This window comes from Gadus morhua, chromosome 4 (assembly GCF_902167405.1).
Source record: "Gadus morhua chromosome 4, gadMor3.0, whole genome shotgun sequence".
NCBI lineage: Eukaryota > Metazoa > Chordata > Actinopteri > Gadiformes > Gadidae > Gadus > Gadus morhua.
Window position 1 is genome coordinate 2203844 of NC_044051.1, and position 19454 is coordinate 2223297.

The following is a 19454-nucleotide window of genomic DNA, read 5'->3' on the forward strand; positions in this document are numbered from 1 at the left end:
ATGGGAGGCCCACCTGAAGAGCTACGGAACGGTCTGCTGGACGACACAAGGAGACAGCCCAGCAGGACCAACAGCACCAGAGTGGTGGCCTCCATGCTGTGTAGCCACATTGAAGTGGCCTGAACATTGAGACAAAGGAGGGTCTCAGAGACGGGAGAGACGTGGGGACAGGCACTTCAAAGGACAGCCCGTGATGCAAATGAGAGGCAGAAAGCAGAGAGAGAGAGGTGGAGGCGTGTCCAGGCGGATGGGGAGAAGAGCAGTGTCCAGGCGGATGTAAAGTATCGCACTAGACACAGCATACATATTACAAGAGAAAGATCTAATGTGTAACTAGGACTGTGTATAAATTGTGTCATAATTTCTTACATCTGAAAGGTTTGAAGAAACATAGACAAGTAGAAAAGTTGAAGGTTAAAGAAATGTGTTAGACAGAGTTCAAATGTACGACAGCGGTAGAATTCATTAAGGCACAAAACGTTAAAATTGAACCCCAGAAAGCATAACCATGATGTATGCTACAATGTTTTTCAGAATTAAAGTAGAAGGTTTTTGGTGCGCTCGCAACAACAAGCCATGCTTACAGGCCTGGGCTTTCCCTTATTTATGGTAAATTGACACATGGGAGAATCATGCGTCAAGAGGGGGGATGGGGAGCCCACAACAACAACCTTGGGTATCAAAGCAAACCAAAGGAAATAATTACTAAAAAAAAAAAAATTACAACCCCCATGTAGGTCCCTCAGAGACATCATGAAGGACAATGGGAAAGAGAAGAGGAATACCGTTTAAATGTTGGGTTTTACTGTGTGTTATTAATGCTGACTGGATTGACAATTAATGTTTAGAGTAGTAAACATTAAGTGCTTGCCAACTACTCATGTGTTAGTATCACGGAAGCAGCATTAAGGACACATCAAATAAGAATATTTTTGTTTAGAAATGTTTTTAAAAGGTAGCCTTGTTTCTTTGTTTTGGTTTTCTTTTCTGTTTTTATTTTTATGACTTTTGAATATATGGAAACAGATGACTTGATTGTGATGTTAGGTGATTTTATGCTACCTTCTGTAAAAGCGAACGGTGGTATAAATAGTCTGAACAACCTCCTATAAAAGCGGAGAAGTGCTGATGGTCGGACATGATAGATTTTTGAATTTGTGATTATAAAATAATCAAAGGGGGGATTGTGATGGAAAATCTACATGTTGTATTGTTTTGGTCTATATGAATTTAAGTTTTGTTGCTATTCTGTGTAATTTTATATAGTGTCTGCCTTCTGGGCTCCTTTTGGGTCATTTAAAGTGTAAACCGTCAAGGGTAGAGTGATACATTTTTATTGCCTGCCCTTTCCTATGTTTCTTGTCATGTAAATCACCCTCCATGCAATCCTTTGATGTGTGGGCCTGTTTTCTCGACCCCCTGGCTAGTGCCAACCAAGCCAGGGGGTTTAGATGACACGGCCGCTACCCCCTCCAATGGCATTCCCCACAGCTGCAGTTGTAAAGATAACCATCTGGTACACAAAGGCTTTTGGTATTGGGGGACCACCCCCTAATAAACCCAAACGAATAAGAACTCATTGATCAGAAGACTCAGTGGACTTCTCGCCAGCGTACCTTGAGTATGAAGTAACACGCAAAGAGAAGCTCCCATCTGGGGCCCCAGATTATTATTATTGTATGCCTGTTTTTTATTGTTTGTTGATGCATATTGAGATGTATCTTTGTTAGTACTTTTTAATACAAATATATGCGACCAGCAATTGCCTACAAGTATTGTGTGCTTTTTTGCATCTAAAGATCTCATCTGTCTCAGACGCAATATTTAATAGAGAAATTGCCACGACAGTACCTAGCAACATCACTGGTTCCCTATGGAAAAAATGGCGATTTCATACGCGAAGTACGCGAGATACGCGTCTGGTGTGGCCGCACCTTAAGTCTATGGTATATCTTCGTCTTGTAATTTAAGCACAGTTACAGTCTCCAATGTGTTTAATTCTTCATCTCTGAGTTCTCATCTGCTGTACACATCTGTACTGTAGTGAGGGCAGTGTGGTTATGTTGTGGGGTTCATATTGATGGTTTATGACGTCCATAATGCTTTAGTGTGACGCAGTCACAATGATCTTCTCTCTCAATAAACAGCTAAAGTTCAAAAGGCAACTGAAGTGATGGACGAGTTGTGTTTGTGTCCAGGTCTCCAGTCTACTATGGATGAGGAGATAGAGGAGGGGGGTCCTACCTCTAAGACCACTCTGTCTGGGGAACATGGCCGCCGGAGCAAAGCTAAGAGGTAAGAAGAGGATCTCTCTGTCTGTGACTGTTGTCCATCTCAGAGCTCAGCAGTGATGCATCATGACTCCATCCTTAGTCTGAGTAAAAGCTGTGTGTGTGTGTGTGGTGTGTGTGTGTGTGTGTGTGTGTGTGTGTGTGTGTGTGTGTGTGTGTGTGTGTGTGTGTGTGTGTGTGTGTGTGTGTGTGTGTGTGTGTGTGTGTTGCAGCCCAGAGAAACAGCGGAGAGCAGACTCCCCTGGACCCAGCTGTGTCTCCATGAAGAGTGACCGGTCTATGGATAATCCTGTTGGGTTTAAAGATGGAAATCAGTCTATTGAGGAGAGGTGAGGATTTATCAGAGATCATAAAGATACAGATTCTATCAAGCGTCCATAAATCCTGGTTCTTGTTTTTCTAGAAGAGTCCAGCAGCAGCAGAGAGCAGACTCCCCTGAACCCAGCTGTGTCTCCATGAAGAGTGACCGGTCTATGGATCTACCTGAGAACTTTAAAGATGGAAATCCATTGATTGAGAAGAGGTCAGCATTTATCAGAGATCTTAAATATCATGTTTGCTATATGATGTAAGGATAACTTTTTAGTAACGGATCGACACGGAACACGTGTTGAGACGTTGTTTTCCATTTTAACTCTGATTTACACCATACATCTGGTTCTTGTTTTTCTAGAAGAGTCCAGCAGCAGAGAGCAGACTCCCCTGGACCCAGCTGTGTCTCCATGAAGAGTGACCACTCTATGGATAAACCTCCTGAGCTTAAAGATGGACGTCCCTCCAGAGAGGAGAGGTAGGGGTTTCAAACAGACGATGAAAACAGACCAGTTGGTTGTTATCAGACTCTACTGATACTGGGAAATAAAATTGTGTGTGTGTTCCTCACAGACACCAGGAGAGTTCAAAGGTGACCAGTGCTCAGTCTCTACAGCAGCATCAAACAGAGCTGATCAAGGTGTGTAAATGTCCACCAAGACGTTTGACTGCAGCTCTCCATGAACATTAAAAAGTATCGCTTGTCCAGCGGGACGTGAATCCAGGAAAGATGCTTTTGATGTCCTCAGTGAGTTCAGAGTAAAGTTCTCCTTGATGTTTGTTCTGTTCCAGAGGGCTGAGGAGAACGCGCACGCTTTTCTAGACAAGGAGCTGAAGAAGCTCTGGAAGGTTTACTTCCCAGATTACCCACAATGCTCAGAGAGTCAGAGGGAGGAGGAGGAGGTGGATAGTAAGAAGGAGGAGCTGAGGAGGCGCGCCATAGAGGGAGTGGTGAACATCACAAAGCTCTGCTTGATGGAGGTGAACCAGGAGGAATTGGCAGACACACTGTGGGCCGGTAAGAGACTCTTATTTTGAAGACAGAGCAGTAAGAAACTTTTATTTGAAACTAAATATAATTTGATTTTGAGACTCATGCGGAAACAAGAGATAGAAAAAAGTAGAAATAGACTTTCAGGTTTCATCGTATCCAGATATGTAGGGTTTTTGTGGGGGTATCAGGTTAAATGGTTTGATCCAGATATGTAGGGTTATTGTGAGGGTATCAGGTTAAATGGTTTGATCCAGACATGTAGGGTTATTGTGGAGGTATCAGGTTAAATGGTTTGATCCAGACATGTAGGGTTATTGTGGGGGTATCAGGTTAAATGGTTTGATCCAAATAGTATGTAGGGTTATTGTGGGGGTATCCGTTTAAAGAATGTTAAGCATTATTCAACAGATCAACAGCAGAATAACTCAGTTGAAGAGATGCAACATTACCTTGTTATATCAGCATAACAAGTCACTTGACACTGATTCAGTATCATTATTACTATCATTAGATCAATCATACTGCTGTGAAAATATCAAAATAGTCCTGAACATTTTGAATCTGTAACAAGCATTCCTTGTCACTACCAGCTTCTCCGACCACAACTAATGAAGCCACTAAATATCATAAAGTTGATAATTTAGTAGGAAATATTGACCTGGTTCAACTAATGTCATCTTCAACTAACTGATGTCTTCTGTTGTTTTTTTCTTTTTTAGGATCTGATGCTGTCCATTGCATACCAAAAATCCAGGCTCATTTGAGGGAGAAGTTTAGGTGTGTGTTTGAAGGAATCGCTAAAGCAGGACATTCAACACCTCTGCATGAGGTCTACACAGAGATCTTCATCACACAGAGAGGCAGTGGAGAGGTCAACAAGGAACATGAGGTCAGACTGATTGAGACATCTTCCAGGAAACCAGCCATGGAGGAAACACCAATCAGATGTGAGGACATCTTTAAACCCTTACCTGGACAAGATCAACCAATCAGGACAATAATGACAACTGGAGTGGCCGGCATTGGTAAAACCGTCTTAACACGCAAGTTCACTCTGGACTGGGCTGAAGGCAAAACCAACAAGGACATACACTTCACATTTCTCCTCACTTTCAGAGAGCTGAATTTACTGAGGGGGAAAGAGTTTAGCTTGGTGGAACTTCTTCATCACTTCTTTATTGAGACCAAAGTAGCAGGAATCTGCAGATTCGACCAGTTCCAAGTTGTCTTTATCTTGGACGGTCTGGATGAGTGTCGACTTCCTCTGGACTTCCAGAACAACCCGATCTGGACTGATGTCACAAAGTCCACCTCGGTGGACGTGCTGCTGACAAACCTCATCAGGGGCGTCCTGCTTCACTCCGCTCGCATCTGGATAACCACACGCCCTGCGGCAGCCAATCAGATCCCTGATGAGTGTGTTGACATGGTGACAGAGGTGAGAGGGTTCACCGACCCACAGAAGGAGGAGTACTTCAGGAAGAAATTCAAAGAGCAGATGCTGGCCAGCACAATCATCTCCCAAGTCGAGAACTCACGAAGCCTCCACATCATGTGTCACATCCCAGTTTTCTGTTGGATCACTGCTACAGTTATGGCGGACATCTTCAAAACATTCAAGTGGGGAGACGAGATGCCCAAGACGTTGACTGAGATGTACTGTCACTTCCTGAGGGTTCAGACCATACAGGGGGACAGGAAGTACAATGGCAGATCTGAAACAGATCCAGACTGGAGTTCAGAGAGCAGGGAGAGCATTGTTTCTCTGGGAAAACTGGCTTTTAACCAGCTGGAGAAAGGCAACCTGATCTTCTACGAGGCAGACCTGGTAGAGTGTGACATTGATATCAGAGCAGCCTCAGTGTACTCAGGAGTGTTCACCCAGATCTTTAAAGAGGAGTTTGGGCTGTATCAGGACAAGGTGTTCTGCTTTGTCCATCTGAGCATGCAGGAGTTTATGGCTGCCCTGTATGTCTTCTGGTCCTTTATCAACAGTGGGGTCAATCTGCTCACAGAAGAACCGCCAACCTCCGGTGAAGATAAACTCATCCTCTTCTACCAGAGTGCTGTGGACAAGGCCTTACAGAATGAGAACGGACACCTAGACTTGTTCCTCCGCTTCCTCCTGGGCCTCTCTCTGGAGACCAATCAGATTGTCCTACGAGGTCTGCTGGGACAGGCAGGGAGTAAATCACTGATCGTTCCGATTAAACAAGATCTGCTAGAACAGACAGGAAGGGGCTCACAAACCAAGGAGAAAACAGTGTCTTACATCAAGGAGAAAATTGCTGGAGATCTCTCTCAAGAAAGAAGCATCAATCTATTCCGCTGTCTGAATGAGCTGAACGACCGTTCTCTTGTGAAGGAGATCCAACAGTACCTGACATCAAAAAGACTCCCCCGTAAATCTCTCTCTCCTGCTCATTGGTCAGCTATGGCCTTCATCTTACTGACATCAGAAGAGGAGCTGGATGTGTTTGACCTGAAAAAATACCAAGCTTCCGAGGAGGGTCTTCTGAGGCTACTGCCAGTGTTCAAAGCCTCCAAAACGTATCTGTAAGTTCACTAATAAAATGTAATGCAATACACACAACACTATATACATCATACCAGAGTATGTAAGTTATTATAACTAACAAAACATATCTGTATAATAATAATTGTATCATAATATACAGAAAACTAGAATATAAAAGGTATAATAAAATACAAATCATATCTATACGTACACTAATGACATGTATAACAATACACACAAGACAATATGCATAAAACCATAAACTAAAAGTCATAATAACATAGAGAACATCTCTGTATGTTCAGTGATAACTTATTATATTACAAACAACACAAATTAATGAATACTACGATATAAAAGCAGTATAATTTATACATTATTGTTTACATACAACCCTATCATAACAATCATGAAAAATAAATCATAATAAATGCAATTATTCTACTTCATTTAAGAATGCTTGATTCCGGTTGGCTGAGAGGAGGGGATTAACCCGGCAGGTTGCCGGGTTAATCCCGGCTGATTTGTCGGTTCTACTTGCTACTGACCGACCACAGTGTCATCAAATAGTAGATCAATACGCTGCTTGTATTTTTTGGAATACTTGATTCTGAATGGCTGCAGGGTGTCCATTAATCCCTGATACAAGGACTCCTGCTAAGTAGTTCCAGTCAAATTGTCTGTTCAGCCTTCAAAACGAGAGCTGGTACATTGCTAAAAATGCATTAAACTGTAATCAGAAAACGCGGTTATATGCTATAGACCCTATAGTATCTGTATCATGTTAGAGAAGGTGATGCAGTCATATTAAACAAAGACATTGAAAGATGGTGCAATCTACGAGAGAGACGCAGAGGAACTGTCCTTACGAGGCTGTGGTCAGGATAAAAAAACATAACCCGTCCCTAACCCAAAAGTGGTCAGCAAAATAAAGAATATGTTACCGTTTTTGCACTTGTAAATAGTTAATCGCGTTTGTAGCTACACTCAGACGTGAACTCATTCTTGCATAGGGTTTGGTGTTGTTTGTGTTTTATCCGATACCGGTGCCTACTCTGTACTTTTTAAACTTTTCCGGTGCTAAAACGGTTCTCGAACCGGTACTTAAAAAAAAAGAAACCGCACACACTTGCATACATGCACGACTTGTTATGAGTTTCACATTAAGCAGAAAGTCAGTGGACACTGAGTTGAATGGCAACAGTGTTTGCTAGCCTACTTGATATGCAAGATTTGCGGTTGGCATTAAATTACTCGACTTACCCGAAGTGAGTGCTTTGACTGATGATATATATTTTTTAAATAAAAATACTTACAAATAATAATAACTACTCGTTGAAAGCAGGCAGGCACGCAGCCATGCTGCTCCCGTTTACACTTGCGTGCATGGCGCAACATTAGGCTACTGCCAAAGTCATATAAAGTATATAACGCAGGCGAAAGGTTACAGGAGACGCCAATATTGTTTTCAACCGCTCTGTAACGCGCCGTATTAGTTAGCAAGTTTTGAAAATTAAATAAAAGTATTTGAAGCGAATAAGCAACTCTGTTTTTGATTTGTTTATTTGGTTTTGAACAGATAGTTTTGGATGCATGCATGCATCGGCTTTGAGTTTGTTTAATTGTTTGTTACTTTGAAATTACATCCACTCGCAACACACTATATGGGAATTGATAAGAATTTCACGATTCCGATTCCGATTCTGCTTATCGATCCGATTCCTTATCGATTCTCTTGTCGATTCTCATTGGGTGAGAAAATAAGTACAAATGTGTTTGTTTGTATGAAATCTCTTAAAGATCTGATCAGAAGTGCGTCTAGTATTAGGAAATTGTACATTTTCAAATCAATTGGTCTAGCCAAAAAATATATGTCTGGCTTTTTAAGCCCAAATGCCATCATTATGTGTAATAAAACTAAAAACACAGACTGAAAACAGTCAAGTAAGAGCTTGTGCCTTTTGGAATGCTAACAGTGCTCATTTGCATTCAACTTGTAACAAAATTCAACTGACATAAACAAAATGAAGTATTGATTAGACAGAGATTTATTAGATGGGCCTACCTAATAAAACCGTTGGAACACACAAGACCGGAAACCATAGCAACGCCGTTAAACAAACCCCGAGAAGCCCAATCCCTACGAGAGCTCCCCGCGCTACGGCCATCCGGAGGTGCACAGAGCTGTTGGCCGTGATACTATATATACAATTATATACTATTATATATATAGAGCTCCGGGAGTCGCAAACTGCAACAATCACTTTCTCCTCCATGCTGCAGTTCACCCCGGACTGCACTGCAGTCCGGGTTGAGTTTGACGGTTTAGCGTTAAACCGAGTTTGACGGTTTAGCGTTAAACCGAGTTTCACGGTTTAACGCTGATTGGCTGTTACGTTCACATGTCACTCAGTTGTCACGCTGTTGAACGCTGATTGGCTGCCATCACGACAAAAACCTGTCGCTGGTTTTTCCCGATACGCCTCTCTACGTTCACTTTGTATGGGATCTTGTCGCCCCGTCGGGTTTGGTGTGATGTGCTTCTTCCTCGGCGGCGCCATGTTTGCTGCGTTCTGAACCGAAACAAAGCAGCGTGTGTGTGACGTCATGACGCATTTGCCGCGACCGGAACCGATAAGCGGAATCGTTAAGCAGGCTTGCTAATGATTCCAAGGAATCGGTTTGCTCGGCACCGGTTCTGAACAAGAACCAGTTCTCGATTCCCATCCCTACAACACATACACACACACACAGACGTTCATTCATTCACGCACGCACCCACTACAACCTGCCGATCTTCAATCAAAACAACATCAAGCAAGTGATGCCGCAGCGCGTTGGCAAGTCCGTCCCGAGTCTCGAGGCGCCAAAAAGGCTTTATGGTTTATATGTTTGAAAGCCGTGACACACTCCAGTTGGCCTGAAATACCACGCCTCGCAGTCATGGACCTAAAAAGAATAATGCAGTCGTAGTCGTACCATGCGTGTTTAGCGCAACATTGAAACGGTCCCGTCTGAAACAGCAGTTGTTCCGAACCTTGTGTAATCAAATACACCGGTATGGCGGTATATAAAAAAATCCTATCCTACCGAAAATACACACCGTTATTCGGTGTGTACCGGTTTAGCGCCCAGCACTAACGCAAGTTGACGCTGCAACACCATGGGGGCGGTGGGGGCGGGGCAGGGGGCGTTAAAAATAGCCAGGCACCGTTATGAGGCACCGAAATGTGCATTCTTATTCGATCTCGTTACAACCGTTTACGTCGGAACCGGTTTCCTACTGGAACCGAGTTTCGGTGCTCAACCCTATTCTTGCATGCAGGTGTCTTCATTCATAAAAAATCAAAACATTCGGGAATATGCAAATTATTCAAAAGAGGTCTTGAATCTGTGAGCAGCCCCGCCTTCTCCAGTGAACCAAGAAAGCCTGCGCCGTGACGAACGGGGGATTTTAAGAGTGGTGATGTTATGTCTGGCGGGCCAGTAATGGCCCGTGGGCCGCCAGTTGCAGACCCCTGCCCTAACCCGTCCGTAACCCAAAAATGATAAGCAAAATAAAGAATATGCTCACGTTTTTGCACTTGTAAATAGTTAAATGCGTTTGAAGCCTACACTCAGACGTGAACTCATTCTTGCATGCAAACTCATTCTTGCATTCATAAAAAAATACAAACATTCGGGAATATGCAAACTATTCTCAAGAGGTCGACTCCTTGCGCAGCCCCGCCTTCTCCAGTGAACCAACCAACCCCCTCGGTTGTACACAGGAAACTTGAAATAAGACGGTGAAATCGATGGGCGTGCCAAGCCTCGACCGAGCCGGCTTGGCAGTGTAGAAAGGCCTTATGCTGGAGAGAGGGCCGTAGTGCGCTCCTAAAAAAGCAGCCAACCACTCTTAAAACACAACACAATACACACACACGCACACACCACGGCGGGTGCTGACTGACTGCACACACACACACACACACACACACACACACACACACACACACACACACACACACACACACACACACCACGGCAGGTGCTGATTGACTGCGCGCACACACACACGCACGCACATATTATACACACACCATGGCGGGTGCTGACTAGTGGTGGATTTAATGATTAGTTTCCGTGACCCAGTTCGCGTGATTCAGTTCGCAATGAGGAGTCGTTCGCAAGTTGTTCATTCGTTCGTTCGTTCAGTCGAGTTTCCGGTAGCACTAACTCCACTGAGTCTGACTGGCTGAGAACCGTGCAATGGCATGCATTCCATGATGCGATTTACCGCTACCGGAAACCAGGCTGAACAAACAAACGATTCCCAGCTTAGTCGAGTTTCCGGTGAATCGATTCACCGTGAATAACAAGAACGAGAGAAACGAACTGGTTCGGTTCATTCGTCCTAAAGACTCGTTCATTCGAACCAGTTCGCAAACGAACGAGCCAACACTAGCGCACACACGTTTCTAGCCGATTCTATCAAAACACTATAAACTTGGAACGATGGAGGCACTGGTTATGGTAAAAACTAAATCGCTATTTTAAACAACTTAAAAGGCTAAAAGAAGCACGACACTTCTTTGGTAGTATAAGAAGGGTCTTAACGTATAAAAAGAGGTCTTAACACAAAGTGTACAGATTGTTTATTAAAAAGGACATTTTATACACACAATACCATCAGTAGATCACCCGTCTACGCCATTTCGGTTTTAAGACTCGATAGGTAGATTGACCAACACAGAGATTGTGACATCCGTCAGCAACACGCAAGCTCTGTGTTAGCCGATCTACTTATCGAGTCTTAAAAACAAAATGGCGTCGACGGGTGATCTACTGATGGTATTGTGTGTGTAAAATGTCCTTTTTAATAAACAATCTGAACAAAGTTCTTAATGCCTCGTTTTATATGTTAAGACCCTTATTATACTACGAAAGTAGTGTCGGGCTACTTTTAGTCTTTTAAGTGGTGTAAAATAGCGATTTAGTTTTTACCATAACCAGTGCCCCCATCGTTCCAAGTTTATAGCGTTTTGATAGAATCGGCTAAAAACAGCCAACTGAATAAGGCGTCTATATGCGTTTTTTGTGCTCCAAAACGAACGTTTCAACTCGTTATCATACAAAACATTACCCTTTAAATCTTTTGTTGACTTTTGTCAACAGCTCCTGCGTTTCTCTACGTGCAGTATCACACAAAAATACATACTGTAATGTCGGGTCGCCTATAGAGGGGGGGTCCGTTTCATTTAATATTGCACAGTTTCCAATAACTCCCACTCAGCCCCTCGCAGCTTACGCGTGACCGTGACGAGTGTGTCTCTAACCTTCTGGGAGTAGTACCATGATTTGATACAATTGAATAAAAAAATGGTTGTGAAAGAAAAAAAAGTTAACTGTATCAGGCCCTTTACATTTCAGCAAATAGATATTCGATATAAAAAATAATAAAAAAAGAGTATCTGTGGTATAAAGGCTCATAGCTCAGCGGACTAGAATACCTCCCATTGCCAACAGTCTAAGGTCCGTCCTATTTACTGGAGGAGTGAATGTTTCCGTTGCATAAGAACCTTAGGGGAGGGTACTGATTGTTCCAGGTCTTAGTCAAACCCTCAGGCATTACAAAGGATACTAAATAATGGCATGTGAAAAACTTTATATTTGGATTGTAAAATGCATGAAAATATAAATGAATGATCTTATTTCTTTTCTTTGGCAATTTACCAGGGTATATGCGGGATAATGCCCTTCGAGGTGTACAAAATCTATTGCAATTAAAGGGGACTACTTTTTGGGGGAGATGAACTCAAACAGAGTATACATTTAATAAGCATGCAATACGAATAAGAAAAAGCATAATTATTAAAGTATGTGAATTGTTTTATTATGTTGGCAAGCAAGAAGGAGAATACACGGGATAATCACCTCAAGTGAGGCAGTGCAATAAACAGTTTGATATGCCCGGCTCTTTGAAGGTTACCGCCCGAGACAAACTGTTTATTGCCCTGCCTCTCGGTGATAATCCCTTACATATCCAATGTTTTAAACAATAGTTAAACTAAAAATACTTTTCTAATAAAGATGAAGACTAACTTAATCATGTTAAAAGTTACACCGATTATTATAATAACATCTATGGATTGAATGTAGTTAATTAATAAAGCATCTCTAATTAAAGTTTTCAACCTGTCCATCATTTCTGTTAACGGTAAAAGATGTAAGATATTTTAAACACAGTTCTTAACATGTTGGGTTTATTGTGTGTGCAGGCTGAAAGACTCTCATCTGTCAGAGAGAGGCTGTGAAGCTCTGGCCTCAGTTCTCAGCTCCAACTCGTCTAGTCTGAGAGAGCTTGACCTGAGCTTCAACGATCTGCAGGATTCAGGAGTGAAGCTGCTCTCTACTGGACTGGGTAGTCCACACTGTACACTGGAAACTCTCAGGTCAGTTTTACTCAATATCTCCAACAGTTACACCACAAGTTCTACATCAGAGGACATTGAACAGATTTACCTCCAGAAAGTTAACAGGTCTAAATAAATAAGGAGAATATGTCCTCTCAGGGCTCAAGACACATTTTCTACTGGTGCCAATAACTTTTTAATTTGGTGGCACCCTAACAAATGTGGTTAGGGTGCTAACGATGACTTACTTTAAATAAGTTGTTAATGTTTTTATTGAGTTGGGGGTCTTTTTCTTTTTTTACCGCCAGCGCCTCGACATCTCTTTCCTCACCAACCAACTCTTCATCCTCCTCCTCCTCCTCCTCCTCCTACTCCTCCTCCTCCTCCTATATCTAATACCTACTAATAATAACCAGCTGCTGATTGGATAATATACTCAAATAAGGATTTATCTTCTTCTCTGGGACATCCACAATAGTGCATTTCTTCACATGCTCTTGAGTAGCGCTACTGCTGCTGTGACATTTCATTAAATTCATTCATTAATTCATTAATTTTCAGGGGTTATTTTAAATCTTTAGTTATCTGACCTCTAAGTAAGTCATATTTTAAACATCTGCTGTATGGACATTTAGTGAAACTAATAAAACTAAGAAACTAAGAAAAATTTCAAATTAAAAATGAATCACAGTTCCTAACATGTTGTGTTTATTGTTTGTGTGAAGGCTGACTGGCTGTCATCTGTCAGAGAGATGCTGTGAAGCTCTGGCCTCAGTTCTTAGCTCCAACTCCTCTAGTCTGAGAGAGCTGGACCTGAGCTTCAATGATCTGCAGGATTCAGGAGTGAAGCTGCTCTCTGCTGGACTGGGGAGTCCACACTGTACACTGGAAACTCTCAGGTCAGTTTTACTCAATGGTCAAACAGTTACACCACTAGTTCCACATCAGAGGACAGTTATAAACCCAGCTTATAACTCAGTACCTGTGATGACCACATCCATGACTTTGTATCATTGGAGATGTAACACCTTGTTGTTCAGGTGGATATTCTAATGCATCAATATGCCTGCAACCTTTCAATTATAAATTTAAAAATGAACTAAAAAAATAATACTATTGCCCCCCCACTGTCCCCCGTATACGGGACGTTGATAGTTTAGAGCAGGGTGAAGTACAGGGGGTCTTTGGAGGGTCTTACCCCTAGCTGGACACCTCACACCCCCTGAAAGCCACAACAGAAACATTTTTGATGGTCTCTGAAAATATATAAAAATATATATTTGAAGCCATTGTCACACAAAACGAGTTTTAAAGCTTATTATATCCAGTACTCATTATCTAAATTGCTAATTCTTTATTCACTAATATGAATGGGATACAGAATAACATTGTTATATTGTGTACCCACTGAAGAGACAAACTCATTAAAGCTCTATTCATTATGAACCTATAAATAAGGAAAGCCAAGGATTAATACTTGTTAATTGATAGTTAAGTCCAGCTGTATTTCCACGGCTGTAAGCAGTGGTGTAGTGGTGCCGGGAGAAGTGGGGATACTCTAAATGTGTTAAAGCGCCCTGTGTTATAAACAGGGACATTAAGACTACTCTTGCATGTTTAGTGCACCCATAAACGGGCCATTAATGTTGGCACATTGTCACTTAACTTCTGCTGCTTGGCCAGGATTGACTTTGCATCAGTCCTGGCCCACAGACTATAGGGTGAGACCACTACATTATTATGCATTCTGAGTGAACTATTCCGATTCATTAGTCCATCCACATATGAAAATAGACAACTACTCACAACGTGTAAGTAGTCTATCGGCCAGTCGTTTATTTAGTAAACTGTCTCTTGTACAGATGATGATGGCCAGAGTGCTACCATTAAAAATTAACATTATTTGTCAAAGGGAGTTTGCAAATATTACTGCAAGGTATTGTATGTTACTTATCTTGAATGTATTTAAAGTTTCACATGAATACATTTTAAATTCTAATAGATTAAGTTGTTGTTGTGAGCACTGCTTCATACAGTAGGTCTGAACATCACTGACTGCTTTAATGAGTCACTTAAACCGTTAGAACGGAGCATGAATCACAGGAAGGCCTGGGCCCGTGCAGTGATCTTTCATTTGTTTTCTGACATTAAAATGTCGTCTCCTTTTTGGTCCATCACCAGTTTGCACCCCTGATAATAATACTTTTGATCATGTTAGTGGTTTCCCTGATGGATCTATAATCTAGATGGTAGTACAATCTAACCCAGTTCTAGGTAAAGGTGATACTTTAATCAAGTGAAATATAAAGAAGTCAAAGTCCTGTGGTTGAGTGGACCTCGCTCCCCAGCGGAATAGAGACTAGGGCTTGGGGCGCTACAATGCTGATATATTATGTGGCCGTTGAATACCCGCTTGTTTCCGGGAAGGCCTTCTTCCACGGGTGGCGCTGTGGCAAATGGTCCCAATCCAAATGTGGAGTGGTTTAGAAAACCTAACGTATTATGTGTGAGAAGCTTTCTCTTGGCCATCTTGAACCGCTGGTCAGAAGGAGCTCCACACATCCACACACACCTCGCCACCGGTGTCCCTTCACTGGACCAGGAAGTGCTTCATATAAGGACCTTCTACGTCACCAAGGCAACGCCACTTGTGTTTGGAGTAGGACGTTCACAAACTGGTCGGCAGACTGGAAAAACACAGGATTTTACAGTTTGTGTGTGTGTGTGTGTGTGTGTGTGTGTGTGTGTGTGTGTGTGTGTGTGTGTGTGTGTGTGTGTGTGTGTGTGTGTGTGTGTGTGTGTGTGTGTGTGTGTGTGTAGCTTGTCTGGCTGCCTGGTCACACAGGAAGGCTGTGCTTCTCTGGCCTCAGCTCTGAGCTCCAACCCCTCCCACCTGAGAGGGCTGGACCTGAGCTACAATCACCCAGGAGACTCTGGAGCTGCGCTGCTCTCTGCTGGACTGGAGGATCCACGCTGGAGACTGGACACTCTCAGGTATGGAGAGGACAGCTCACCACTCAGGGACAAAGTCTCCTACAAGGATTCATGCTGCTAGATGAAGTGGTTTGAAGAGGCAGCTGTAACTCATGTTGTGTAGAACGTTATGAGACGGCAGATGATGAAGGTGAATGTTTCAACATGCTGCTCTCACTTTGTTTCCCCCCCAGTGTGGAGCACGGTGGAGTGTGGAGGCTGAAACCAGCTCTAAAGAAGTGTAAGTGCCTGTTTGATTCATCACATCACACACTCACTATTGAGATGGAAAGTCCGTCCACACAGCAGGAAGTGAGATCAGATCCTACTGGGAATGAAGATGATGGCTGACATCATGTATCTTACGTATATTAATACTGTCCACCATCACGAATCATGAAGCTAACATCTGGGCTCGGGGGAGGGGGGGGGGGGTGAGAGGGGGGCCTGATGGGGGGGGGGGGGGTGAGAGGGGGGCCTGATGGGGGGGGGGGGTGAGAGGGGGGACTGATGGGGGGGGGGGGGTGAGAGGGGGGCCTGATGGGGGGGGGGGGGGGGGTGAGAGGGGGGCCTGGTGGGGGGGGGGGGGGGGGGGGTGAGAGGGGGACTGATGGGGGGGGGGACTGATGGGGGGGGGGGGTGAGAGGGGGGCCTGATGGGGGGGGGGGGTGCGAGGGGGCCTGATGGGGGGGGGGGGTGAGAGGGGGGCCTGATGGGGGGAGGGGGGTGTCGAGTGGGAGGGGAGGGGGGGTGCTGAGGAGGGGGAGGGGGCGGGGGGGTGACAGGGCTGAGGGTCCCGGTCCGGTTCCTATAATGCAACTTAATGTAACAATAGTGTAACTATAACATCACATGACCCCCCCCTCCCGACGGCGTTGAGGGGGAGGGGGGGGGGGGGGGGGGCGGGGGGGTGACAGGGCTGAGGGTCCCGGTCCGGTTCCTATAATGCAACTTAATGTAACAATAGTGTAACTATAACATCACATGACCCCCCCCTCCCGACGGCGTTGAGGGGGGGGGGGGGGGGGGGGGTGCTGAGGGTCCTGGTCCCGGACTATAATGAAATAATGAAACTTAATGTAACATTAGTGTAACTATAACATCACCCCCCCCCCACCCCTCCTCACATGGCTGAGGGGGGGGGACCTCCTCCCTGAGGTTGGGGTTGGGGAAGTGGGAGACATCTGGGGGAGGGGGAGGGGGAGGGGTGAGAGGGGGGACTGAGAGGGGGACCTGATGGGGGGAGGGGGCTGAGGGGGGGCTGTTGGTGGGGGGGGGGGCGGGAGGGGGGTGAGGGGGGCGTTGAGTCGGAGGGGAGGAGGTGGTGCTGAGGAGGGGGAGGGGGGGGCGGGGGGGTGACGGTCCGGGTCCACTATTGTTACTACTATGTAACAATAGTGGACCTATCACATCACATGACCCCCCCCCCCCCCCCCCCCCCCCCCCCCCCAGAACAGTACCAGTGATGATGATGATGATGATGAAGAGCGGTTCAGCAGCTCATCATGTCTGGTTCTCCCTCAGATGCCTGTGACCTCACACTGGACCCCAACACGGCCTTCAGACAACTCTCTCTGTCTGAGGACAACAGGAAGGTGACGCGGGTTGGAGTGGACCAGTCGTATCCGGATCACCCAGACAGATTTGACTCCTGGCCCCAGGTGTTGGGTAGAGAGGCTCTGACTGGCCGCTGTTACTGGGAGGTAGAGAGGGAAGGAGGGGTTGAGATAGGAGTGACATACAGAGGAATCACAAGGAGAGGAGAGGGTGATGACAGCGAGCTTGGAGGGAACAACATGTCATGGAGTCTTTATTGTCATGATGGTGATGATGATGAGGATCCTTACTCTGCCTGGTACAACGGTAGGAGGACAGTCCTCCCTCTCCGCCCCGCTGGCTCCACCAGAGTAGGAGTGTATCTGGACCGGCCTGCTGGCTCTCTGTCCTTCTACAGAGTGTCCCCAGGTGGAGGAGGGTCCTCAGACACACTGACACACCTCCACACCTTCTGCTCCTCCTTCACCCAGGAGGACCTCCTCCCGGGGGTCTGGGTGGGGCGGCAGACCCCAGGGGGGCCCCTAGTGGGGGGTCGGGGGGGGGTCTCAGCGTCTCTGTGTCGGGTGTAGAAAAACAAAAGGACCTCCTCCCTCAGCGCCTGCACGCCTGTAAACACACACACACACACACACACACACACACACACACACACACACACACACACACACACACACACACACCAAGGGTGCTGAGGGGGGGGGTCGGAGGGGCCTCAGTGTCCGCCCGCCCCCCTCCCTCCCTCCCTCCCTCCCTCCCTCCCTCCCTCCCCCCCCCCCCTGAGTCTGAGGGGAGTCTCTGTGTCAGGCTGAGGGGGGGTGACGGGGCTGAGGGTCCGGCTCCCGGACTATAATGACACATCATCACACATGCAAACACACACATGAGGGGGCGGATGGGGGGAAGGTGTGGGGGGGTGAGGGTGAGGGTGAGGGAGGGGGGTGAGGGTGAGGGAGGGGGGTGAGGGTGAGGGAGGGGGGTGAGGGTGAGGGAGGGGGGTGAGGGTGTGCATACGTTACACACACATGCGCCCGCGCATGTGTGGGAGCTGCTCTGGCCTGATCAGGATGGGAGGGGGGGTACAGACTGAGGTACATGTGTGGGATGGCTCAGCGGGCTGGGTGGGTCTATGTTGTCTCAGATAGTCCAGATGGCACTGCCGTTGGTCCTTTCTGTTATCATGCTCTATGTGGTCATCAAGTTATCTCCCTGTGTGTTTCACCGGATCTTGTTGCCCCCCCTCAGGGTAGCTGTGTTAGAGAGCCCCCCCCCCGCCCGTCGTAAGGTCTGGGGCCCCAAACTGCCCCCCGTTTCTAAGGCTAAGCCTTCCTCTGGGCCCTTTAGTGTTGTTCAGACCAACAGAACCATTTTACTGCTGGGGACAGTGAGAGCTGTCAGAGGAAGGTGGAGCTCCACTGCCCAGCAGAGGGCGCTGTCTGGACACTCCATCTCCTTTATTTTACAATTTAAATCTGTTTTGGTTTAATCATGAGTAACCTAATGAGTGTTTTATTTTTTAATTAGCATACACCTGGTTTACTTGTGGATGATGAGTATACTTTTTTTATGTTTACTGTTGCCTTTTATGCTTCATTTTGTTGATTTAGATAATTGTTAATTGTTTACCAGTAGATAAACTGAATTCTCATTTAAAGGGTGATCTTTAAACTACGTTTGATATGATCAAGAGGGAGGAATGTAGGATGTTGGTGTATTGTAGTGTCTCTCTGTGTTCACATCTCTTAGTCTAGGAACAGGCCAGTGCCTCTCCTACTGTACGAGGTGTTATTTCCAACATTCTGTCATTTGTGCTGTCCCAACAAGGACGAACCAACCCTGTGGTCTGGGACATAGCCAGGGCCATATACCTTATCAAGGGAGACTGTTATTTTGTTATTCACGCTTTCTTTCCTATAATACTGGCCCCAACCCTTTGGTTCGGTGAGAAGAGGGATGGACAGCCAAGGAGCACGTCTGGAGACTGCTCCTCACCTCCTACACTGAGACTATCCCACCTAAGTCTGTACCTGTGCTGTATGACATCCCCCAATAAACCTTCTATTCAACCCTCTGATCCAACCTGGCAAGTTGCTTTGATTTCCACCTCAAGAATTACTACTACGAGGGAAAAATACACAACGCAGAGTCTTTACTCTGTTTAACTTATCACCGCTGTATCAGCTGTTCTTTCCCAAATAATTTAACCAACGTTATCATTTACCCTAAATGTGATTTTGTTTTGGAAGGCTGGGATATAGCCTGCTTTGCTCGAGTTTATCATTGTTATTATTATTTTCACCCATGGCATAGCCTACTACAGTGTTCATGCGTGTGACACTGAGGATGAGGATCATCTTCCTCAGTGTCTCTGTGTTCACCGATACGAATCGGTATCCGGTTGGATCAACGCAGATGCG

The 19454-nt window shown here is 45.3% G+C and overlaps 1 protein-coding gene across 1 annotated transcript; it reads left to right on the forward strand.

Annotated features, from left to right (window-relative positions):
* Window positions 1-15496, forward strand: LOC115542937 (NLR family CARD domain-containing protein 3-like; the record flags this gene model as incomplete). Its single annotated transcript, XM_030355449.1, has 11 exons — window positions 1-100; window positions 1428-1516; window positions 2753-2814; window positions 2965-3081; window positions 3177-3243; window positions 3396-3621; window positions 4317-5776; window positions 5828-6156; window positions 12448-12549; window positions 13236-13409; window positions 15331-15496. Coding segments are annotated over exons 1-11 (2892 nt in total), but the record flags the coding sequence as incomplete, so codon positions are not given.
* Between the last annotated feature and the right edge of the window lie 3958 nt (window positions 15497-19454).